Genomic DNA, 25611 nt, shown 5'->3' on the forward strand with positions numbered 1-25611 from the left:
GTTTCTCAGAGAGCTGAGTTCTGGACATAAAAGAATTTGGTTTGCAAATAAGCTATGAAGTTGTTATCATCAAAACCACATACAGACGCTATCTCGCTGTGTTCCACCTCGCACGTTCTGGAGGTCCCCGTTTGGATCCGAGATGTCAAGGAGTCGACGACCCCACTGCACTTGGTTCGTAGAGAAACCTTGATGCGACCAAATCAGTCCTGGGATGTCTCTGGGTCACAACGATAGAAGAAACCGAGCGTCTTAGACATAACTGAAGGAGTTTGCGTCAGCTTGGTACTGCAGATACTATCTTGTTCTCAGCTTCGCAGGTGCGAAAAAGGTTAAAGGTTTTGACAACGTGTCAAAATCCTTCTGGTTAAAGAGGTGCTAAAGATGGCCGGTCTGAAGCTCGCTCTAGAACTGACAAATTACTCAAAGCCATCTTGTTTTAAGGAATCGATATGATTTGGCCAGCCAATCAGGGGCTGACAAGTTTGAGAGATGTTACCAAGCATCTCAGAACACACCCTCTTCAAGTTGGACACTCTGAATCTAGGCAAAAGGTTAACTATGTGTCATGCGTTAACCTTACTCTGTCTTGTATGAGTGCAAATGGTCATGACCTCATCCAGTAAACATGCTAAGCATATATCATTAACACAGATTGATGAACATTGTTTTATAATTATAAAATCTTCTGTCTCCTGGGAATAAAGGAGTTCATTTAAAAGAGTTCCTTTGTGAAGGACCTTGGAGGAGAGAATGTTATTGTTTGTCTTTTATTATCTCTGACAGCCTCTGATTCCAGCTGGTGTGAGGAAGCAGGCTCTGATTTAAAGGGACTATGTGGACACTTCAAGTCTCTTGTGAGGGGGAAATATTGTAGGTTGGGTCATAGCCAGGTGAAGTTGACCTGGCTGTAGATCTTGACCTGTGGGATCTCAAAATCAGGCCATTTCGTGACGTTACAAATGTATTATCTATTTGGTTTTGCTGGATGACTCATGAAGCAGGGGAACTGATGGGGACAGGTACGGATCTAGTGAGGAAATACAAGGTGGTGAGCAAGGGCCAGGAGGAGGAAAATTACAACTAAAGAACGGTCTTACGTGCTGGTGAGGGAGTGGGGAGTTCTGAGGAGGGAATGAAGACCGGGGAACAAAGGGGAACGGGAGATGGATTTCTCGAGAAGGATACAAGTTTCTCAGGAGGGGTAGCTGGAGGAGCAGGATGAGCGGCGGAGAGCAGGACGGCTGAAGAGCAGAGTCAGTGAGACGCAATCAGGATCCGTGGAGTTATGGCTGGAGTTGAGGGCGATGGCGTTTGCTTCTTGAGAATGGGAAAGGTTGATGAACGGGAGACTCAAAGACACAAAGAGAGATGCTGATAGGAATAATCGAAGGTAGCTAGGTGATCATAGAAAATACTCAAAGGGAGTTAATCATCCGACGAAGTGTTGGCATCTCACTGCTCCTTATATCCCCAGCCGATGATTGTTGCTGAGTGCCGCTCTCCAGGAAACGCCCACCTGCAGGAGAGTGACTGAAAACAGAGATTAGAGCAGCACCCCAGGCTTTCATTCATTTAGTTGTCACCCCAGGCTGTGACAACTAAAGGATGCAAAAAGTGAGTTCTACATTATATATCCTCTTTAAACACTTAGAGGGGTCCAAGGTTTCAACTTTCACATACTTAAGATCCATCCATTCATCTTCTGAACCCGCTTGTCCACTCAGGGTCGCGGGGGAGGGGGGGGGGGGGGGGGGCTGCGCTGGTGCCTATCTCCAGCAGACAACGGGCAATCAGGCGGGGTACACCCTGGACAGGTTGCCAGTCCATCGCAGGGCAACACAGAGACACACAGGACAAACAATCATGCACACACACACTCACACCTAAGGACAATTTAGACAGACCAATTAACCTAACAGTCATGTTTTTGGACTGTGGGAGGAAGCCGGAGTACCCGGAGAGAACCCACGCATGCAAACTCCATGCAGAAAGATCCCCGGCCAAGAAGCGAACCCAGGACCTTCTTGCTGCAAGGCAACAGCTCTAACCACTGCGCCACCGCACAGCCCTCATAATTAGCCTCCATGTCTATGCAGCTGTAGCAGGAGTAAACACATTTTCGTCAGTCTAGCCACACTCCATTATGGCCTCAGCAGTTTTGTGCCTTGCCAATCATAGCACTATATCAGTTTGGTAGGCGGGATGATGAGCAGAACAGAACAACAAAAATAGCTGTGACTCGTTTGAAACAACTTTGACGACAACTTTGGACTATTTAGACTTGGGCTTTTGTTAGAGTCAAGAGCAGATTTATATTTAGAATAGAATAGAATGTATTGATCCCACAGTCAGGAAGTTCACTTGTTACAGCAGCACCAACACTTAAGAGAATAATTTGAAGATAAATAATAACAAAGGTACACGTATTTATACACAAGGGCATTAATCTAGTATTGTAGCCGTCAGCCACTGAAAAACCACAAATAAAAAATGAAAAAAATGTGGGTTCCAACACTATGCAGCATACTGCAAGAGACACAGACGTGTGATGCAAATCCGGTATGGCACAAGTGTTGACTACCCATCCTTTACAACCACATAATGAATATTGCATTGGTGGTATTGTGTACCAGGATCATGCCAGTACAGCTTAAACTGAGGAGTTCTACACTCTTACTGAAGAGGGGATGAATGACCTATGGTAGCGTTCTGTTTCACATCTGGGATGTCTCAGTCTGCCTCTGAAGGAGCTGTCCATGGTCTCCACAGTGGAATGTAGTGGGTGGGAGCGTTTTTTTAAGATGGAGGTCATCTTCCCCAGCATCCTCCTTTCACACGTCTCCTCAACTGTATCCAGTGGGCAGCTCAGAACCGAGCTAGCTTTGCTAACTAGCTTGTTCGGTCTCTTCCTGTCTCAGTCAGAGCTGCCTGCACCCCCACAGACCACAGCTGAGTGGATAACAGAGCCAACCACGGATTGATTAAAGGATTTTAGCAGCTCGAAATTAACTCCGAAGGACCTCAGCCTCCTCAGGAGGTGAAGGCGGCTTTGGCCCTTCTTACACGGAACATCTGTGTTGTTGGGCCAGTTCTGTTTGCTGCTCCCTGGATGTTTAAGGGTGAGTGAGTGGGAGTGTTTCTCTGGAAGTTAATCACCATTTCCTTTGTCTTACTGGTGTTCAAGTGTAGGTGGTTATGCTCACACCAGTCCACAAAGTCCATGATGACTGACCTGTACTCCTAGTCATTCCCCCAGATGCACAGCCGACAATGGCCGAGTCATCAGACAACTTCCGGAGTACAGTTGCTGGCGTTGTAGGTGAAGTCCAAGGTGTAGAAGGTGAAGAGAAATGGTGAGAGTACCATACCCTGTGGAGCTCCAGTACTGCACACAACCACCTCAGATGTACAGCTGTGCGGCCTCACGTACTGTGGCCTGTTGGTAAGGATGTTGATGGTCCATGCAGTCAGATGATTGTCCACTCCTGCACCCCTCATCTTCTGCTGCAGTAGACATGACTGCATGGTATTGAAGGCACTTGATAAGTTGAAGAACATGATTCTCGCAGTGCTTTTTTGCATCGCATGGTCCACCACCCCCATGTTTTATTTATGTGCAAATTGCAGTGGGTCTATTTCCAGGGCCACCTTTGAGCCTCAGTTCTGACCTCACCATGTAACTGAGAGGGGGGAGTGAGGAGTGTGGTGCCGAGGAGGGGGGAGAAGCTGATGAATGGTGTGAAATTTGGAGGTGGTTGGGGAGGGGGGGGGGGGGGGGGGTACCTGTTGTGCAGCTGTGTGTGTGTGTTTGGGGGGGGGGGGGGTAAGAATCTGTTATGAAACAGGATGAGCTCATTAGCCCGGTTCTGTCCTCTTCAGCAGGCTCACTCCCACTGTGACCGGTCAGGAGACCTCTCCATGCTCCACGAGCATTGTTCTGCCCTAGATGTCTCTCCAGCTTCTTCCTTTAGATGTCTTTAGCCCGTCTGATCTTATATTTGACCTCCTTCTGGACTCATCTCTGTTCCTCTGTCTCCAGCCATAAAATATGTTTTCTTATCATTCAGCAGGGATTTCTGCTCAGGGGACAACAAGGGTTTATTATACGAGAAACACCTCACTCTTTGTGTTGGGACGATGCTCTCTACAAAAAAAGTAACAATCAGTGACACGGTGGGTCAGACTGCCAAGGTCATGAATGTCAAGGTTATTTATTTAGAAAAATTATGCATTTGTGTCTTCTTCAACAGTGTATGGCGGACTGCCCCGTTGCCTGACATCCGCAGTGATGAGTACGTCACAATGTTTGTTGTCCAATAGCATGTGGAGACAGTTTGAAAGACAACCGCCAATTCTACCCCACGGCTGATCTCAGAGTTGTGGCCAGACTATATATTCACATATATAGGATGGCATACGAGGCTAGCTCTGAATCTAATACCACCATAGAACTCTTCTAAACGCTTGCTATTAACTTTTTCAGAAAATTATTTTGATTAAAAGCTAAGTGAAGTCAGCTGTCTCGATTTGAACATATTATTGAACTTAATGGATTACCGAATCCACAAACCTTCATCTGCGTCCTTACTGAGAACTGACATGTTCCCGGCCTAATATGGTAAACGACCCACACTTGTACAGCGCCTGCAGAATCGGAAGACTCCAAAGCACTTTACACTACAGTGTATCATTCATCCATTCACACACACATTCCCACAGTGATGGTGATGAGCTACAGTCTTGCCACAGCTATCCTGGGGCACACTGACAGAGGTGAGGCTTCCAAGCACACGCACCACCAGTCTCTCCCACTGCCACCAGAAGGCAGGGAAGGTTGAGTGTCTTGCCCAAAGACACGGCAGCAGAATTCTCTGCCAGGAGCAGGAATTGAGCCTGTAACCTTCTGATTGCTGGTCAACCCGTGCTACCTCCTGAGTTAGTTAAAGTCCCGTAGTGGTGCAGTGTGGTGAATTACAGATTAAATTATGTGACTGTGATGGATTAGAGACCCGTCCAGGGTGTCCCCCACCTCTCACCCAGTGACTGATGGGACAGAAACCAGCTCAACACCACCCGTACTGGATAAAGTAAGTAAAAAAGATAGGGGGTATAGATGTGTCAACAACTAGGGATGTTCCAATCAAATTAATTTGTGTCCCAAGTCCAAATCAGTTGATTTAGAGTATCTGCTGATATACAGAATCCAAACCTAGCTCTTTAGTAACGCATTAAAAGAAGAAAAAGGAAGGACAGATCCAAGTTGTCCTTTATTTTTTGAATGATTTCTGTGTCACAAACATCACTCATTCAGGAAGTACATTGATAAGACACATGTTAATTTTGCAAATATATTTAAAAGTAGCCTAGTCGCTCATATTTTAAATTGTTGGAACAGTATGTGGCTGAAGTGAGCGATGTACATTCCTGCAACAGGGCAGGCACCTCACGGCCAGCAGGTTCTTCTATGCACAACATCTGAAAGCTATGCTTAAAGTAGTGATGTGAAGGAAACTCATACCGCAGCTCCAGGAGACAGCAAAACCTGCCGTTTGCTGCAGTAACCCGACCCAGGTGGCAAACAAGAACTAAATGCCGACAGGTGATTTGCTGTGGTGACGTCTGAAGGGACAAGCCAAAAGATGTTTGTTTTAAGGTGGGGTATCACATTTGTAGAGTTGAATGCAGCTCCGTCTTTCCACCACGTGGAATAAACAATAAGCACACACTACAAGTGGCTGTTGGACAGCTTTCGCTGTCCCGTTAGAAATACGTCCAAACTGCAGACATCGTCTCTCTCCTGAGATACCTTAGCTCTGCATTAGCCCGCTAGCTAACTGCTATATGTTACGGTGTCTGAATTCCCCACCTGCCGTAAGCTGTGTGACAATACGATGTTGTTCATGCAACAATCAATATTTATATGAATATTCTTGCTGATGTTTTTATATGATGTCTGAGTGGTTTCAGCACACTGACTCCCATCAGACTGGGTCTGCTGTGTCCCTGTAAGAAACATTCATGGAAGCTTAAGTCACACTTCTACAAGAACAATAACACAATGGAAATATATGTCTGGGTGTGGTATCCAGGTAGTTTTCAGTTTACGAGTGAGTCTGGTTCTGCTGTCACTCAGCTCCAACTGGCTTTCTCTCTGGTGTGGAGCCTGAAGTGGGTGTTGAGGTGTGCAGACTGGTTGAAACACTTCCCACAAACACGGCAGCGGAAGGGTTTTTCTCCGGTGTGGATGCGGTGATGCCTCTTCAGCATGCTGACTGTGGTGAAGCTCTTCCTGCACACCGTACAGCTGTACGGCTTCTCCTTGGTGTGCCAGCGCATGTGTACCTCCAGCTGGCAGGCGAAGCTGAAGCCTTTGCCACACTCCTTGCAGCTGTGCCACCTCTGCATGCTCTGGTTTGGGTGGGAGAGGCGAGAAAGAGGCCTCTTGAGGGATCTTACATTCTTGATTGTGAGCGAGTGTGTGTTGGGTTTACTGTTGGAGCACAGGAGCTCCATCCCCTGGTGGTCAGGTTTGAAAGGTTTGTGACTTTTTGAAGTGAAGGAAGGAGAAAAGCTCTGAGCTGCTCTGCAGTCCGATGTAACCGTGACAGGCTGCTGCCTCTTCTCATTTTCATCTTCAGCATTTTCTTTTTTTATCTGCACAGATGTTGGTGAAGGTAAAGAGCCACCAGAGTCAGGCAAAGCTTGTGACCGCTGCTGCTGAACACCACTACAGTTTCCCTCCTTGGACACTCGTTCTTCTGGTGAACCATCAGTTTGGACGCTCCTTCGTTTTCCATTTTCTTCGGCTTGCGACAGCAGCTCCACGCTGCCTTTCCGGTTGGAGTCAGAGAACGGACTGTGTTCTTGGGACAGGGATGGCTCTGAAACGTGAAAAAGCATCAGGTCACACTGGGTGGATATCGAAATAAATGTTCAGCCTAACTTTCAGCTAACTCTGCTGCATGAAAACTCACCAGCAGAAGAATTTAAGTGTGGGAGGAGATGTTGCCAAAAACAACTTAGTTTTAGCTTTTATTCTCGTAAAGAATTAAAAGTTAAAGGTGCATGATGCAAGAAGAAAAAAAGAACGACATCATGTGGTCAAATGTGGGTACTGCAGTCCATTTTCAAAACAAACAAGTGACATCAGTGGTGTCCATCCTCTCCTTTACGGAACAATAGCTTTCTCTTGTCAGGGAGAAACATCTTATAACAAGAACTGGGACAGCAAAGGTATTACAAAGATGAAGGCTATTAGTGGAGAATCATCTTTTCTTAGCCTCCACCAATAATTGATGTTAATTTATGATACTGAGACACAGTCTCCTTCAGAACAAGGTCTGCTTGTAAGGCCTAAGGTGTCCCCTGGGGATCAGGACTAGAGCCCTGCACGGGCCTAAAATCTGAGCCCGTGTCCGGCCCGGCCCGAGGGGGTGGAGCCCCAGCCCGACCCGGCCCGAAAAGATTTTCAGGATTCTCTGGCCCGGCCAGAGCCCAAGCCCGACTTTTTTTTTAACCAACTAAATGAAAACAAAGTGCGTCAATCCTGACCAATGTGTTAAAAGACGTGCAGGATCCGAGCGTCGCAGAAGCGCATGCGGGAAGCTTCCTCCCACTGAAGCGAGTGTTTTCCAAGCCCTGTCGCTCAGAGAGACTTGTCACTTAGAAAAAGTTCCTCCCTGATTATGAAACTTTGGCTGAATAGTGCTTGTTCCTGTCTCCAATGTGTCGCACATTATGTGCGACACATCCAGGAGCCGTCTGAGCAGAAGCCCAGAATCTCACATCCTCTTCAGCTCATGAGCGCATATGATTACGCACAAGCGTGACCCAACACGGTCTGTTGAGGTTTACGCAGACAATCTTCACATAGAATTGACTTACAGATATAAAATTAATTCAGTAAAATATAAAGCATTTTATTTAAATATCCATTCATTATTTTACAAGCACAGAGAGCAGCTTTAGATGGAAGAGCCGCGGGTTGCCGATCCCTGCTCTAGTTCAAGATATCATTAAAATTCCAAGTGCTGAAAAGATTAAAAATGGGGCTTTCCGTGCATATACAATACATTGCGGTAGCCACCGGGATTCCCTGTCTTGAGCGCAACGAATCACAACACAGATTCAGAGACGTGCTGAGTTTGTCATCCAAAATGCTCCGTTTTATAACTTTTGAATGGTTGATCAGATTCAAATAATTCCAACGGTTCCTAAAGGTACATAAAAGCAGCTTTCCAACGATCTATAGCATGAAGCAATCAGAGTTAGAGAAAATATCGCTACGAGGGGAAATCCTGCTGTACAGCCTTATTGAAACGCAGCGCAGTGCTGCGGTGAAAGCGGATAACCTATAAAATGACATGTTGAGGACGCAAACTCAATACATCTCTTTTATTGTGAGGTAATAATTTCTCCGAGTTTTGCGGTTGCGGGCGGGAGTAGACGTGCACACTGCAGGTGCGGGCGGGATGGTAACACACACGATGCGGTTGCAGGCTGTAATGGTCAGAAATTCAGCGGGAGCGGAGCGGGATGAAGAAAACAGTCCCGCGCAGGACTCTACTGCTGCGTTTAAGTGTTTTAATTTTTTTAATGATTTCGATTAAAAATAAAGGCGCCCGGCCCGGCCCGTGTCCGAGGTAATTACACAGTCGTTGGCCCGAAGCCCGGCCCTCGGGCCGTCGGGCCGGGCCGACCCGAGGGCTAGGGCTTCAGTGCAGGGCTCTAATCAGGACTGAGTGTCCACCCCGTGTCCAGCGGTTATGCACCCAAACAGAGTTTTCATATATTTATATTGACCCAAAGTGTCATGTCCTCCTCAGGAATGAAAGCCTGGGTAGACGTTTGTTCACCAGGGCCTAAAACCTGGATGGATGAAAATGTGGGGTAATGTTGAGAGGGTCTCTAAAACCCCAATCATTGATATGTCATAGGGCTGCAATAAACAGTTATTTTATTAGCCGTCCAATCACCAGTTTTTTTTAGCAAATAGTCAACTATTTGTGTCATGCATAAAGTATAGCTTATTAAAATATTATTAAAGTATAGCTTGTACATATACCTATATGTAAGTATAGCTAATATTTATAATATAGCTTATTGCACCAGAGTGCTCTAATCTACCCATCATTAGCTCTGAAGTGTGATCTGTTATATGCCATCTAAAAATAAAGACAAGATGATAGCTTATCAAACAACAAGGGTCTCATGCCCGTCACCAACAAGTTAAAAGTTGCTTTAATCAGAACGTTTGCTTGCAGAGGTGTGTACGTTGTTGGATTTGTAACATACTCAACACAGAAAGAGGCTTTTATAGAAGTTTCACCAATCAGAAGCTAAGTTTCATGTGCCGTGAGGGGTTCAGTTTTTGGGTCGCAGCTGCTCACAGCGCCGCTTCAACAGTGCGATACCCTCACGAGGGACGAGCAAAATATTAAACAAGGCAGAAGTTTGTGCGAGCTCACGATCGCTGATCGGTAGCTGGTCACGTGGTGTTAATCGCCTCTCGTAACCCCCTGTACACTACACGACGCTCGGCGCAAAACTCGCCCCGATCTCGTGGATTCTCGCACGAGTGGAAAATCGGCTCAAAAAAGTGAAAAAGTTGCACAGTGTACGGCCGGCTTAAGAGCCACAACCACTTTGGATGCAGACAAGCATTCCAGCTACTGTTGTGACCTGAAAACATCTCAAGACTGGACGGGTCGCATCAAAGTTAATCTACTGGCATCAGGTGCCGTGAGGTCCACCCGTCTTCTGATAGTCCGGATCTGCTGGGGGTCTCTGCCAGGGTTTGTAGACACAACAGATTGCATCTGATGCTGTTTTATTAATAATTAACTCTCTAGTTTATAGCAGACAACAAATTCTTTTACACCCAGATTTCACAATTTCTTTCAGATACAAAGGTTCTGATAAACATCTAGCTTACATCACACCACCTACACATCACATTCCATCACCGCATATCCACTCCATCACATCTCATTATTCATATCTTGTGTATAATCATTAGTTTAGAAAAAAAAATAAAATTCCTGTTTGACTATATACCTGACTCTGTCTGAATTAATACAAAGTGTGTTTATGGTCCCTGAACAGGCAAAGAACCCTAGACTCTTCTGATTTAACATTCAAAGATAAATCAGATTGATAGTTCATATTTATATGGAATCATCACATCTTATGGGTCATAATTAATTTGCAGTCGTCACACTATAATGTGTGACCACTACAGGCATACCTTGGCGTGTCTTGCCATTTCCTGAGTGAAAATTGGGAGATGAAGCGCTTCAACCTCGCCACCATGCCTCTTGTGAACACAAATTATTTTTGTGTACCAGTTATTTTTGGTTTTAGCTGCCTACCTCCATCTGACTGCAGCATTTGTATTAACAGGTTACAAAGTTAATTAAAGTTGTTTGATAAGCTATCATCTTGTCTTTATTATTAGATGGCACATAGCTGATCACACTTAAGACTAGAAGCTAATGATGGTATCTTAGAGCATCCTGGTAAACTAATAAGCTAAACTTTTATGAATGACACGATGAGTCGACTAATCGTCAACAAAACTGGCAATTAGTCGACTGCCCAAATAGTCATTTGTGGCAGCCCTACTTACACTAATCCAGTCTAGGTCTGAAGTGTCCAGGTTCAGTAGTTTTTGAGCTAGACCAGTCCCAATGTGGCCCAGATGCCAAAAAGTGCTAACATTTCTTTTTACTTAACTTTCACAAATCATGAACTATGTTTTACAGAATCTGCTATTGGTCTATAATAATCCCGTCCTGGTGTTGTCGTTTTATAGGAGCAGATTAAAGATGCTTTTTCTATAGGGAGCAACAAGCAAAGCCAGACTAATTGACTTCATTGATGGCTCTCGGTCGTGGGGTGGGTTCTACCATTGTCTATCAAACAATCTCCGCATGCTACCAGACAACGAACAACGTGACGTATTCATCGCAATGGATGTCGGTAAACGAGGTAGTCCACTGTTGGAGAAGGTAAAAATACCCTTTTCTTAATAAAGGACTTAAATACACCTATCTGCTCCTGATTCTAATAAAGCCCAATTTGAAATAGTCCAAAACTGATGTAAAAGCTGTTTCAAACGAGCTGTCGCTATCTTGTTCCACTCCATCACATCATCCCGCCCATCAAATCAATAGAGCACCTTGATTGGTCCACAATGGTGTGCCATCACAATGCTCTTATCGGTTTGAAATCCCAATAGAGAGCAGTTATTAGCCTGCCAGAATGCTGCTTGGGGGCCACATATTATAGACAGATATCTAACCTTCCATTTTTATCCAAAGTCCTGGAGAAAATAGTGGCCATCCAAGTATGTGAGCATCTAAACACTAATTCTCTGTTTGAGGAATTTCAGTCTGGTTTTAGAGAGTATCACAGCACTGAAACTGCATTAGTGAGAGTTACAAATGATATTCTCATGGCCTCAGATAAGAATCTTGTGTCTGTTCTAGTCTTGTCAGATCTCAGTGCTGCCTTTGACACAGTTGATCACAATGTTCTTTTAGAAAGACTTGAACATGTTGTAGGGATCAAAGGAACAGCGCTAGGCTGGTTTAAATCCTACCTGTCTGACAGATTTCATTTTATAAATGTACATGACAAATCGTCTTCATACTCCAGGGTTACTTGCGGAGTACCACAGGGTTCAGTGCTTGGACCAATTCTTTTTACTATATATATGCTCCCAATTGGTAAAATCATTAGACAGCATGGGATAAACTTCCACTGTTTAACCCTGATGAACCTAATCGGATAGGTAGATTACAGGCTTGTCTTGAAGACATAAAAAATTGGATGACTCTAAAATTTCTACTTTTAAATCAAGACAAGACTGAAGTTCTCATCTTTGGACCAGAAATCCAGAAAAGGAAATTGCTTAGCCAATCACCTGATCTGAATGGCATTGAATTAGTCTCCCAGAACAAAGTAAGGAACCTTGGTGTTATCTTTGACCAGGACATGTCATTCAAATCCCAGGTTAAACAGGTTTGTAGGATTTCCTTTTCCCACCTTCGAAATATTGCTAAGATTAGAAGCATCCTTTCCTGGAGTGATGCTGAAAAACTAGTTCATGTATTTATTACATCAAGACTGGATTACTGTAATTCATTACTCTCAGGAAGTCCACAGAATGTAGTTAAAAGTCTTCAGCTTGTACAAAATGCTGCAGCTAGAGTTCTGATGAGAATTAAACATTTTTATTTGATGGGGCCTATGGTTAAAATCTGATGTTAGCCTAGATCTGGACAAGTGGGGGAGTAGAGGGAGGTGGAGTGTACAGTCGGTAAAGACGGCTCTCCCTTGCCCTGCCTCCAACATGCCTCCATCTAAAAGGCTAGGTTATCCAGAGTTATCTCTGTAGTTATGCTGCTATAGGCTTAGACTGCTGGAGGACATACTGACCACTTTTCACACTCTACTACTTTCTTCTACAATCTGCTCTTTGACTGCAACATTTCCTGCTATTTCAGCTGGCAACTTTATTTTTTCTCTAAGTGTTTTTCTCCCCAGAAGAAGCTACAATGATTTTCTGCTGAGCTGTGGTGGCCTCAAGAAGGGGGCCATCGTCTAGCACACTGCTGCTAACCACTTAAACATTCTCACTCTCCTGATATTTTACTTTCTTTGACATTGAATGTGCTACTACTAGTTTACCCGTTTAGTTATAGATTCACTAGGATAAATACAATAAAGTTTATCTCTCACCAAATTGAATATTTACTAAGAAATCACAATGTAACCATAGAAACACTACTTGGTGTGTGTGTGTGTGTGTGGCGAATTAAGCTTGTCGTTTGTTTTAGAGACAACTGTGTTTTTATCAAGCTTAGAGGTGAAGAGTGAAGCCGTTTACACATAACAGTAGTTTATCATGTGCTCTGCTGTTAAAAGCACAGTTTTACATTCAGACAGTTGACACATTTTAACCCTCCCTAATGGGTGTGACCCAGCGAGGAAAGTTGACCATTGGGCAGGGTTGATGATTTATCCCTTAGGTCCATGAGTCAGGGGTGAGGAGTGAGCACCGCCTCACCCCTGATAAACATCCATCCTGCTCAATGGTCAACTTTCCTCGTTGGGTCACACCCATTAGGACAGTGGGAGGGTTATAGAACAATAATTAAGACCCTGGTGGTCCTCCTGGGAGGGAGGCCTTCCTCTGATGTTAATGTTATTTAGTTGTTTGGTATTTAAACACATTTATTAAAACAAATACTGACCGATAACTCTTTTGATCATTGATTTTATCACCAGTCTTATTAATTACAGATGTTTTTGAACATGTTACATGAACAGAAAATGAAAGGAGGTAAAAGGGACAAGATTATTTATAATACGTTACAATTATTTACAGATCAAAACCAGTATGGACCAGTTATGTACGGTTAAAGCAGGATTAACCTGAGTGACTCTTCCTGGATCATTTATTTAAACTGAGTGAGCAGGAAGTCTTTAACAGTGCAGCTGGATCTGCTGCAGGAGGATCCAGACGTGGATGGAGGCTGGAGCAGACCCGTGGCTGGACGTTTCTGGTCAGAGGAACATCATACAGGACGGTCTGCAGAGAGAGCTTTAGGACGCTTCCTCTCACTGTCCACTCCATCGTCCATCTACAGGGCCTGCTGGGCTGGCTCAGACGACGGCTGTTACATCTCTAAGACGTATTCAGAAATATGAAATGAGGAGATGGTTTATGGATCCACTAGTATAGCAATTGTGACTCTTCAGCAAATAAAACCACAGTGATGTTTTTAAATAGAGGTTCCTACATACATGAGGTGGTCTGGTGGTACCTCCTCCAGGACAGAGCACAGCTGACCGCCTCCATACCAGCCTCTCATCATCTGTGTCAGCGCGCGCCGGTGAGGATCCAAGTGCAGGGGAAGAAACAGGCAGGGAGGCAGACAGGAACATTTAAAACACTGATTTAATGGAGGGCACGCAGGACAATGAAACAATGAACCAACCAGACAAAATGGACCAACAGGGTAGAAATACAGGAGGAGCTGGGACCTTGGGTGACTGGGAGACGAGAGGCAGGTGGGAGCAATTAACATGGACACAGGACTGAACAGAATGGGGAGACAGGACAGGGTGTGACAGTACCCCCCCCCCCCCCCCCCCCCCAAAAAGGGCGGATTCCAGACGCCCACAGGAACACAGAGCAGGGCGGGAGGAGGGGGACCCGGAGGGAGGGCCGAGAGGGACCGAGGGCCCGATGAAGAGGAGGCAGGGACCAGTAGAGTCCGGGGGCCTGCACCTGGGGCAGAGCAGGCGACGACGGGCTCTTGGGGGCCTGCGTCTGTGGCAGAGGAGGCGACGACGGGCTCTTAGGGGCCTGCATCTGTGGCAGAGGAGGCGGTGACGACGGGCTCTTGGGGGCCTGCGTCTGTGGCAGAGGAGGCGACGACGGGCTCTTAGGGGCCTGCATCTGTGGCAGAGGAGGCGGTGACGACGGGCTCTTGGGGGCCTGCATCTGTGGCAGAGGAGGCGGCAACGACGGGCTCTTGGGGGCCTGCGTCTGTGGCAAGAGGAGGCAGTGACGGGCTCTTGGGGGCCTGCGTCTGGGGCAGAGGAGGAGGCGACAACGAGCTCTAGGGGGCCTGCATCTGGGACAGAGGAGGAGACGAGGATGGACTCTTGGGGGCCCGCGCCTGATGAGGGCAGGACCGGCGGTAACCGGAGGCAGAGACGCCGGAGATGTCCTAGACTTGTGGACTGGAGAGAGCGTCGACCTCTGGACTGGAGAGCGCGTCGACCTTTGGAGTGGTTGAGGCGTCGACCTCTGGAGTGGATGAGGCGTCGACCTCTGGAGTGGATGAGGCGTCGACCTCTAGAGTGGATGAGGCGTCGACTTCAGAACACGAGGAGGCGTCGACTTGAGAACACGAGGAGGCGTCGACTTCAGAACACGAGGAGGCGTCGAATTCAGAACACGAGGCATCGACTTCAGAACACGAGGCGTCGACTTCAGAACACGAGGAGGCGTCAACTTCAGAACACGAGGAGGCGTCAACTTCAGAACATGAGGAAGCGTCGACTACAGGACTGGAGGAGGCGTCGATCAGAGGACTGGAGGAGGCGTCGACCACAAGACTGGAGGAGGCGTCGACCACAAGACTGGAGGAGGCGTCGACCACAAGACTGGAGGAGGCATCGAACACAGGACTGGAAGAGGCGTTGACCACACGACTGGAAGATGCGTCGACCACGGGACTGGAAGAGGCATCGACCACAGGACTGGAAGAGGCATCTACCACAGGACTGGAAGTGGCGTCGACCACAGGACTGGAAGCGGAGTCGACCTCCATCGACTTCTGGTCCGGGGGCGTAGATTCCTGATCCGGAGGCGTCGACTTCTAGTCCATCGACTTCTGAACCGTCAACTTCTGGACCGTCGACTTCTGGACCGTCGACTTCTGGTCCGGGGGCGTCGACTTCTGGTCCGTGGGCATCGACTTCTGGTCCGTCGGCATCGACTTCTGGTCCGTCGGCATCGACTTCTGGTCCGTCGACTTCTGGTCCGGGGGCATTGACTTCTGGTCCGGGGCGTCGACTTCTGGACTGTCGACTTCTGGACCGTCGGCCTCTGGACCGCCGGCTTCTGGACCACCGGCTTCTGGACCGCCGGCTTCTGGACCGCCGGCTTCTGGACCGCTGGCTTCTGGACCGCCGGCTTCTGGACCGCCGGCTTCTGGAGTGGAGGAGGAGTCGCTGCAGACGGGACCGCTTGGACAGGCTGGACCGGATGCGGTGCGACCTCCGGGACCACCGCTGGAACTGGATGCGATTGAACTGGTGGTGCAGGAAACTGGGAGAGGAGGGAGGATAGAGTGTCCAGTTGGAGCTCCTGGAGACTGAGGCTCTGATGGAGTTGGGCCAGCTCAGCTCGGAGACCGGCAAGCTCTGCTGGGTGGACTGCAGGCTTGCTCCTCTGGCTCTGAGATGAGGGAGCTGCTGGCTGGACTGAAACCCTCTCCTGGTGATTCGGGAGACAGGTTGTCCAGCTGGGACTCCTTGAGGATGACGAGCTGACGGATCCAGCCAAGCTCCGCCTGCAGATCTGCGAGCTCTGTCAGCTGAGCTGTGGGCATGGTTCCTCCGCCTGCCGATGACGGAGGCGCGGATTGGACCGGAGACGGGACTGTTGGTCTGACTGGGGGCGGGTCCAAGCAGGAGCGCAGAGCCGGGGCAGCGGCGAGCTCGCGGCTCCGTCCTGGGACACAGGATTGCGGTGGAGCCCGGCTTCCTTCCCCACGCCGTGGGCCAGCTCCGGGGGAGCACACAGCCAGTCTGGTGCCCATGAAGCTGGAGCGATCCGGAAGCGTCTCCCGATCCAACCTCTCATCTGTCTCTGGAAGGGTGGAGAGGAACGCCACAGCTGAAGCCCGGTGACGGCGTCTGCGGCGAGGTGAAGGCGAAGCCGGAGGAGGAGAAGAAGCCGGCCGGTGTTCCGAAGAGAGGAACTGGAGCAGGCACTCCCAGGGGAGAATCTCCCCGCTGGATCCTTTTACGTGTTGGTTCATTCTGTCAGCGCGCGCCGGTGAGTGAGACGGAGGTGAGGATCCAAGTGCAGGGGAAGAAACAGGCAGGGAGGCAGACAGGAACATTTAAAACACTGATTTAATGGAGGGCATGCAGGACAATGAAACAATGAACCAGACAAAATGGACTAACAGGGTTTAAATACAGGAGGAGCTGGGACCTTGGGTGATTGGGAGACGAGAGGCAGGTGGGAGCAATTAACATGGACACAGGACTGAACAGAATGGGGAGACAGGACAGGGTGTGACAATCTGCATCTTCCTCACGCTCATCCTCCAGGGCCACAACTTCACCAGAACAGAAGCAGAAGTGCTGAATAGGGCATGCTGACCTGTAATAGATTAAAAATACAGGTTTTTTTAAAACATAACCTGCAGTCCACTGGTTCTGTTCTGTTTAAAGAAAAGCAGCAGGGGAAAGTTAAATAAAAACTACAGAGAATTTACATTTTTAAGACAGATCTAATCATTATTGGGCTCATGTTGAATAAACAAATGCACATTAAAAAAACTTCAATGCTGTTTAATTAAAAAGCTTGTTTTTAAAACGTTTACATCCACTAGATCTAAAATAGGTGTTCTAAGGTCCAATTAACATTAGAGAACATCCTACTGCATTCAACATTTATAATGCATTTGGTTTATATTAATTACCTACATGTTAATGCTCTGTAGTAATGTGTTGTGTACATTTAACCAGTTTATTCTGTAGCTCTGAAGCTAACATGTGAGTCCTGAAAACTTGTAGAATAAACAAAATTACTTTACCTGAAAACGGTTGTGATGGAGGTAAAGCTGCTGTAGCTCCTTACATATTCCTGCTCGATTTTCGCTAGCTTAGCATTTATCCTTCGCGAGTTAGCTGCCGCCACGGCAGGACCTACAGGCTGAACTGAATAAACGGAATTTAATCATCATTACCATCATCATCACTACCATCACCGTCATCACTCTCACCTCTCTCCACCTCCTTCACCAGAGGAAAGAGAGGATGGAGAGGGCGGTTTTAGGCAGAAACCTTTTTAAATAAGAGTGCACTAAAACTCATAATACTGACCATGTCTACAGCACCTCCATCATCATTACGTAACGGTTTAGTGTGGTTTGACACTGAAAAGACCAAATTACTCTTCAGCTCATGGGTGGATTATGCCAGGCGCGCAGATAGGGTGGGGGACGGGGGGGGGATCTGTCCCCCCCAGATTCAGATCTACCCCGATCCATCCCCCACAACTAAGGCCAGAAAGAAAAGGTTTAGCGCTTGAAGCTCCTTTTTCCAATTACATTGAATGCAGCATAACGTAAACAAACACCGACTCCAGAGGCGCCAAAGTGGTTGCTGCTAGGATGCAGGATGAAGCAACGATTACTGCGTATTTAAAAAAGACCAACAGTGTAAGCAGGCGGGACCGATCTGTCTGTTTATGCATGTTGGTTCTAGTTTCAGTACGTTGTTGTCGGTGTTGGGACTTACTCGTTATAAACGCCAAAGCCTCATTGCTGACTTTAACAAGTCTCATCCACAGATATGATCCCTCGTGAAGTTACTACTTTACACCAGAAGATAGTGGAGATGTGGAACCTTCAGGCTGAGCAAAGTTTGGGAGTTTTTAGAGCTTGAAAAACCGCCTCCCGTCGAGAGACTCCCAGTCGGGGAGAGGAGGAGATGCGCGCAGCATGAAGAGCACAAATATTAGATAAAACGTATAATTGCCGGCAGGTCTGGTCTTTGTTGACTGATCACTTTGTCTGGTAATGACTGACTCTGATTATGAAGCAGAATATTGACTCTGATGAAGAAATTCACTCATCCAGCCGGGAAGATTGACGCTGCTGCAGCATCAGACAGCTGGTGCTGCACGAGAGGTGTGTGGAGTTTACGAGCTCCAAATGTTGGGTTTGATGATTGTTTCACCTTCTCTGGGACCTGTTGGATGTAGAAATGTTGGTAAAACACCGCTAACGTGACAGACAATGTAAAAAAAAAAAAACGTAAAAAAGGCAGATGTCGATGCGTTAAGTATGGAAGTCAAGTGTGCCACCTAATAATAAAAAAGTAAAATATCAAATTTTAAAAGAGATTTATATATTTATATATAAATTAAAACTTTCAAAATATAATGAAAATTTATAAATAACGTAAAAATACGAAGGAACATCTGTTGGTCAGGCTGAAACGTTTGGGAACCACTGCTCTAAGTGATAAGTGAATATTGTTTCTTATATTTTATGTGCAGTTTTTTAGGTCTTTTATGTTTTCTGTAAAGATCGGTGTGCTGAAAATCATTTCATGTTTTGCATAAAGCACGAGGTTTTGGTTAGTAATTAGAATAACAAATGACTGAATTAAATAGTGGGGCGCCTCTGTCAGCGCGCCCCAGGGCAGCTGTGGCTAGATCATAGCTCATCCCCATCAGTGTGTGAATGTGTGTGTGAATGAATGAATAATACACTGTAGTGTAAAGCGCTTTGGAGTCCTTACTGTGAGAGGCGCTATACAAGTGCGGATCATTTATCATTTATAGTGATCAGGCAGAGCTTTGTTGCGTAATGGCTTCAAACACGTATCTAAATGTTAGTTTTTACGTAAACCGTTGGATGAAATTACACAAACTGACTGAGCTCTAGTTAAGGCGCTTGCAATAGTTTGTGTGTGTGTTTGGGGGAGGGTATATTGGAACTTTGTCCCCCCCAGTTTCAAAATCCTATCTGCGCCCCTGGATTATGCAGCACCTCCTCTAACATGAAGAGGTGTAATTGTTGTGTTCTCCTGGACTGAGCTCTGGCTGCTTAACATCTGATATGAACAGGTGGAGGACCTCCAATGTCCAGATTTACAACCAATTACTGTAAAAATTGAATAAACTTACAACCAAAAACTGTAAAAACTGGGGCGACGGTGGCACAGGAGTTAAGTGCTCGCCTCGCAATCGGAAGGTCGCAGGTTCGAGACCCGCTCAGTCTGTCGTTGTGTCCTTGGGCAAGACACTTAACCCACGTTGCCTGCTGGTGGTGGTCGGAGGGACCGGTGGCGCCAGTGCTCGGCAGCCTCGCCTCCGTCAGTGCGCCCCAGGGCAGCTGTGGCTACATCGTAGCTCATCATCATCAGTGTGTGAATGTGTGTGTGAATGACTGATGGTGTTGTAAAGCGCCTTGGGGGGTTCCAGGACTCTAGAAGGCGCTATATCAAATACAGGCCATTTACCATAAAAAGCAGCAGATAGTCAGATTCCTGCTTCTTTCTGCAGTAAATATAAACTTTACATGCGGACTGATGCAGTGGCAGAAGTCCTGGGTGGGTGGAGCAGTGGACCACTCGGTTAGAAGCCCACTGGGAGTGGAGCCAGGTGAGTAGGACTTCAGTCTGATGCAGTGAATGTTGACCCTCACAACACGGTTCTGATTAGGCAGGAACGGACGAACTGGACCCCCTCTAAAGACTTGACTTAAACATTTGATCATAAATCTTCTTCTGCGCCGGTCAGTCACATTTACAGTCGTAGAGCTGACCTGGACTGGGTGTCTGTGGCGGCTCCGCCACTAGCTGCTGCTCCTCACCTGCCTGCAGGAGCTGCTGGACGGCGGAGTCCAGCAGCCTCCGGAGCCGCTCGTTCTCCTCCCTGGAGCGGAGGAGCTCACTCTGGTACTCGGCCACCGCGGCTTTAACGGCGCGGAAAATCTCCCCGGCGGCCGCGGTCAGCCTGTCGTTCAGGAACGTGTTCAAGAGCTCCAGTTTGGTCATGTCTCCTCCAGCAGGTCTCCACAGAGGCGGAGCTCGCTTTGTTTACGTGCTCCACAACGGAAGTCCCATTTGTGCGCCTAGTTCAAGGAGGTAGCGCCCCCTGCTGGCCCAGGTGTACTTTTACAGCGGGGATGGAAAGAAAAGAGAACGATTTTTCATACAGCGCCTCTCAAGATAAAAATCACAAAAAACGTAATTTAAAAAATACTTTTAGTGTTATTATTATGTTTAAAGGGACAGTACAGTCGTGACGAAAAGTGTTGAGAATGACACAAATATGTGAAATTGGAAAAGTTGCTGCTTTATGAGCAGTTTGCATATACTCCAGAATGTTATGAAGAGAGATCAGATGAATTGCATAGTCCTTCTTTGCCATGGAAATGAACTTAATCATTATCTACAAGCTCTGCACTGGAGTGCCACCAGTGCATACTTTTGGTAGATGGCCTGGTGTCAAGAAGGGCAGCAAAGAAGCCACTTCTCTCCAAAAAGCCCATCAGGGACAGATTGATCATCTGCAAAAAGTATGGCGAGTGGACTGCTGAGGATAGGGGCAAAGTCATATTCTCTGATGAAGTCCCTTTCCGATTGTTTGGGGCATCTGGAAAAAGGCTTGTCCAGAGAAGAATCGGTGAGCGCTACCATCAGTCCTGTGTCATGCCAACAGTAAAACATCCTGAGACCATTCATGTGTGGGGTTGCTTCTCATCCAAGGGAGTGGGTTCACTCACAATTTTGCCCAAAAACACAGCCATGAATAAAGAATGGTACCAAAAAACCCTCCGACAGCAACTTCTTCCAACAATCCAACAAGAATTTTGTGAAGAACAATGCATTTTCCAACACGATGGAGCACCGTGCCATAAGGCACAAGTGATAACTCAGTGGCTCGGAAACCAAAATGTTAAAATTTTGGGTCCATGGCCTAGAAACTCCCCAGATCTTAATCCCTTTGGGATTTTGTGGTCAATCCTCAAGAGGCGGGTGGACAAACAGGAACCCACTAATTCTGACAAACTCCAAGAAGTGATTATGAAAGAATGGGTTGCTACCTTCTTTTTTGTATGACCTTCTTCGCCACTCTTTATTCTGCTCTCCCCGCCTATTCCACCTTCCTCAGGATCCACTGATTTCCCTCTTTCCTATTCACTCTCTCTCTCTCGTTCTTAACATTTTTTATTTTAAATCGCAATTGCTTATTTTTGCTCATTTTAAATATATTTTTAAACATTTTCTAAATGCTTTTTTATATTTTTACATATTTTTATTTTTTGTTTTTGTGAAGCGCCTCGTGATTTTTATCTTGAGAGGCGCTATAGAAATTATATTTTCTTCTTCTACTTCTTCTTCTACCAGTCATGGTTTGGCCAAGACGTTGATTAAGAGCATGCCCAGTTGGATTTCAGAGGTCCTGAAAAAGAAGGGCCAACACTGCAAATACTGACTCTTTGCATAAATGTCATTTATCGATGTAGGAAAGCTTTTGAAACAGATGAAGTGCTTGTAATCATATGTCAGTACATCACAGGCTCAAAGCCAGATCGGGACGAAGCAGGTACAAGGAGCAGGCTAGAGACGTGGTCGTAGACAGGCGAGGGTCGTGGTGGCAGGCAGAGTCCTTGGCAATGGTCAGGCGTGGAAACGAGGTCGTGAGACTATGATCAGGCAGGAAAACAAAAGGCTGAAGATCTACTAGCAGGAGCGTTCAATAATCTGGCAGAGTGCTGGTGGTTGACTGTGGAATATATACAGAAGCTGTGAGGCAGGTGTGTGGCATGAGGTTGATGGTGTGTTGGCTGTGGTTGCTGGGGAAACAGGGTTTGGCTGGAGCTTGATGAGGGGACCAGGTGTGATGCATGAAGGCTGATGAGGTGAATGATGGTGCATGGAGGTCAGGACCTGGCAGGATCATGACTCAAGCTTTGTGAAAACTAATATTTGTGTCATTCTCAAAACTTTTGGCCACAACTGTGTGTATTTTCTCTGGCGATAGGGGGCAGTAGAAACCTAAATCGTTGCAAGAAAGCAGTAATTTTGTTTTGGAGTAAGACTTTACAAATGGATGCCCATTAGAGTCAAAAGCCCTGGGAGTGCAAACATTAGCAAAATAACAAGCACATCAGACTCTCACTGGCAACAAGCGAAGAAGTAAATGTGTAAAACAACAACGTTTAAGAATGGCAAAAATTTTGTAACCATTTGTTAAAAATCAGTAAATGCTTTTTGTTCTCATGGGCTCCTGTAGAAGGAAACACGGCATCTAATATGGCGTCGCCCGCAGAGACTTAGACCTGCTCCCATGTGTTTTAGACCTGATTTTTATTCAAATTCAATTCAATTCAATTCAAAAATACTTTATTAATCCCAGAGGGAAATTGATTAAATGGTTATATGTTACAAAGCCTCCAGTATTTTTCAACAACTGGGCATCATTCCATTCATGTTCAATCACATTTTGATGGATATTTTCTGAAATTAATAGTAAAAAATACACATTGTCTCTTTAAAACGGGAAAAAAGTGATTAAAAATGTAAGGAAAGGAAGAGAGAAAATGAATGGGGCAGTCAGTGGATCCCGAGAAAGGTGGAACAGGTAGAAAGAGCTGAATTTATTTATTTTTTTTATTTAACCAGGATAGAGACCCATTGAGGTTAAGAACCTCTTTTACGAGGGTGTCCTGGCCAAGAGGCAGCAAAATTCCAAACAGTTACAACACAATGGCAATGATAACTGAATCATTAAAAGCAGTTACAAGTTACTAATGCAGTCTCTGAAGCTGTCAGTTTGGTTTTGAAGGCATTTAGTGAAACCTGCTCAGTCATTTTACAGGTTTTCTGCAGCTGGTTGCAAGCAGAAGGCTCTCTTTTCCAACTGTGTGCGAGCAAAAGGAACAGAAAGTAGCAACTGATCGTTAGACCTTAAAGAATGGGAATCAACATTTTTTCGTGTGATTAATGCGCAAATATAAGGAGGTAGCAATCCAAACACTGCCTTGTAAATAAAAACATACCATTGATTTAGTCTTGAATAAGGAGAGGGTGGTGATGAAGGTCACACCAAAGCCTGAACAGGTGGTCCCTGGTGCTTTAGTGGTGAGGATCCGGCGCTCTCACCACCGCGGCCCGGGTTCGATGCCTGGTCAGGGTACCATAGTGGCGAACCCAGATGGTCGAGCAGAGACATGCTTCTTGACTCGTCTGCATTCCACGGAAGGAATCCCAGAGCCGAAGGTAAGAACAATGTTTTGTTCAATTTTGGAGCTTTCTCCGTCAGTGCAGACTGATCTTGAGAATTCTACGATCTGCTCATTTTAAGAATCATAACACAAGAGAAGACACTGTCCATGACAGCTGTGTAAAAAAAACTTCACACCTGTGAATTCATCTGGTGTCACCTAGGGTGACAGAGAACTTCTCAAGTGTGAAAGTGTTAGTTTGGACAGTGGAAAATGGAAAAGATTTTTAAACAGCTGACAAAGTCCTATGAGGAAATAGAATACAATATTAATATTGATTACAGATCCAGTTGAGTAACTCGGCAAGCCGAGTAAAGACGAGGATTTGAGATTCCAGCTGGCAGCAGCTGGGCACAGCACTGAGTGTTGTGTTCTCACCAGAACTCATGGAGGGTGTGAGGAAATCTCCACAACAACAAACTGTTGGACAAATGATGACATTTCTGGGAATGACTGGTTTCTTCTCCGAGTGGATTGTAAACAATGCTGAAAAAACTGCACCACTCAGGACACTAATTAAAGATACTGGAAGCCAGGTTTTGAAATCAACTTTAAGGTGGACAAAAGAAGCTAAGACAGCTTTTGAAACTATCAAACAAGACATGCAAACTGCGCCAAGTTTAGAAACACCTGATTACACAAAATCATGTTTGCTTTATGTGGCAAACAGACATGACAGGTATGCCTCTGCAGTGTTGATGCAGGACGCACGCAGTGGTCGTCAGAAGCAGCATATTGCTTACTACAGTGTGAAACTTGACAATGTGGCACAGGGATGGCCCCCTTGTTATCAAGGATTGGCTGCTTTGACTTGTGCTTATGAGAAAGCCTCCGTGATAACAATGGGATATCCTGTCACAATCTGCACACATCATAAAATATCTGAACTGATCAACCAAGGAACGTGTAAAAGAAGTTAATTTACATTTAATTAAGGACCCGTGAGACATTAAGATTCCATAGTGAATATGAAATCAATCTTACGGACCGCTGAGTTATTTAACCAGAAGATTGGAACTTTTTATTGCAGGGATTATGTAACACTTTGTATTAACTGAGAGACAAGAGAAGAGAGAGTCCTTTAAAACGATTAAGATGATTTATTTCTAAACAATTTAAACAATTTCAAACAAGACTAACTCTACTCTAAATGATGGATGGATCTGGTGTAATAAGACGTGAGATGAATGGTGTGTGTGTGTGAGTGATGTTTAATCAGAACTCTCGTATCCGGAGAAGCAAGTCTGAGTGATGTTGTGATGTTTTGCTTCTAGCTATGATCGGAGTTTCATAAACACATGAGACGCCATATTGTCGCTCCACACTTACCCTTTGAGATGAGACCTCCGTACAGATCCAGACTGCCAGGTCCTCGGACCCCCCTTTCGGTACCGGAGCCGGTGAAACAGCGTCAGCAGTACGACAAACTAGTCTTTGGATTGTCTCCAGGTAAAAAGCGACAGTTGGTTGATAGCGTCAGATGGACCCTCCTTGGGTCAGGGAGTTCAGCTTTTATTCTGAAAGGAACCGTTGCTTGGTTGGTAAAATGCAACAGATTTTATCCAGCTTGTTGGTTCTCGGCTTAAAAAGGAAGTCCGGGTGGCCGGTCCGATACTTCTCTTAGCATGCGGTGAACTCCAGTGAGATCTTGAGAACTGAACTAAGATGGCGTGGGGACTGGTTTAATTAATCTGGATGTTTTGATTTCTGGTCGAATCAAAGTTGGCAGATTTATAAACACCGCAGAGACTATGCCACGCTCCAGAAAGGAAGGTTCTGATTGGATCAGTAACAGCAATGTGCCATGCGTTTACATTATTGTGTAGTCAGCATGTCTAGTGCACTAGACTAAAGTCATATTACTTATTAAAGCATACTAATCATAACATTGTCATTTCACAGATTGGTCAACGTTATATTATTGACTAACACTTTGTTTGATTAGCCTTTATTAAAAATAGAGTTCTTTGATTTATTAAAAGAAAAAAGTCATTTATCTTCATTCTTCTCTTGCTGGAAAGAAAACAGTTTTAGAAGCAAATGCATG

General features: G+C 45.9%; 1 protein-coding gene across 2 annotated transcripts; it reads right to left on the reverse strand.

Moving 5' to 3' along the window:
• Nucleotides 1–5251: 5251 nt before the first annotated feature.
• Nucleotides 5252–20393, reverse strand: LOC107396808 (zinc finger and SCAN domain-containing protein 21). 2 transcript variants are annotated; one of them, XM_054734295.2, is made up of 2 exons: nucleotides 20097–20393; nucleotides 5252–6884 (listed from the first exon to the last, which is right to left on the reverse strand). In XM_054734295.2, exons 1-2 carry the CDS (start codon nucleotides 20326–20328, stop codon nucleotides 6133–6135), a joined length of 984 nt encoding a protein of 327 aa, XP_054590270.1. In that variant the 5' UTR covers nucleotides 20329–20393; the 3' UTR covers nucleotides 5252–6132. The 2 variants fall into 2 exon arrangements, with proteins under 2 accessions (XP_054590270.1, XP_015832143.1); XM_015976657.3 differs by having other exon boundaries at nucleotides 20145–20391.
• Between the last annotated feature and the right edge of the window lie 5218 nt (nucleotides 20394–25611).

This window comes from Nothobranchius furzeri, chromosome 3 (assembly GCF_043380555.1).
Source record: "Nothobranchius furzeri strain GRZ-AD chromosome 3, NfurGRZ-RIMD1, whole genome shotgun sequence".
Classification (NCBI taxonomy): Eukaryota; Metazoa; Chordata; class Actinopteri; order Cyprinodontiformes; family Nothobranchiidae; genus Nothobranchius; species Nothobranchius furzeri.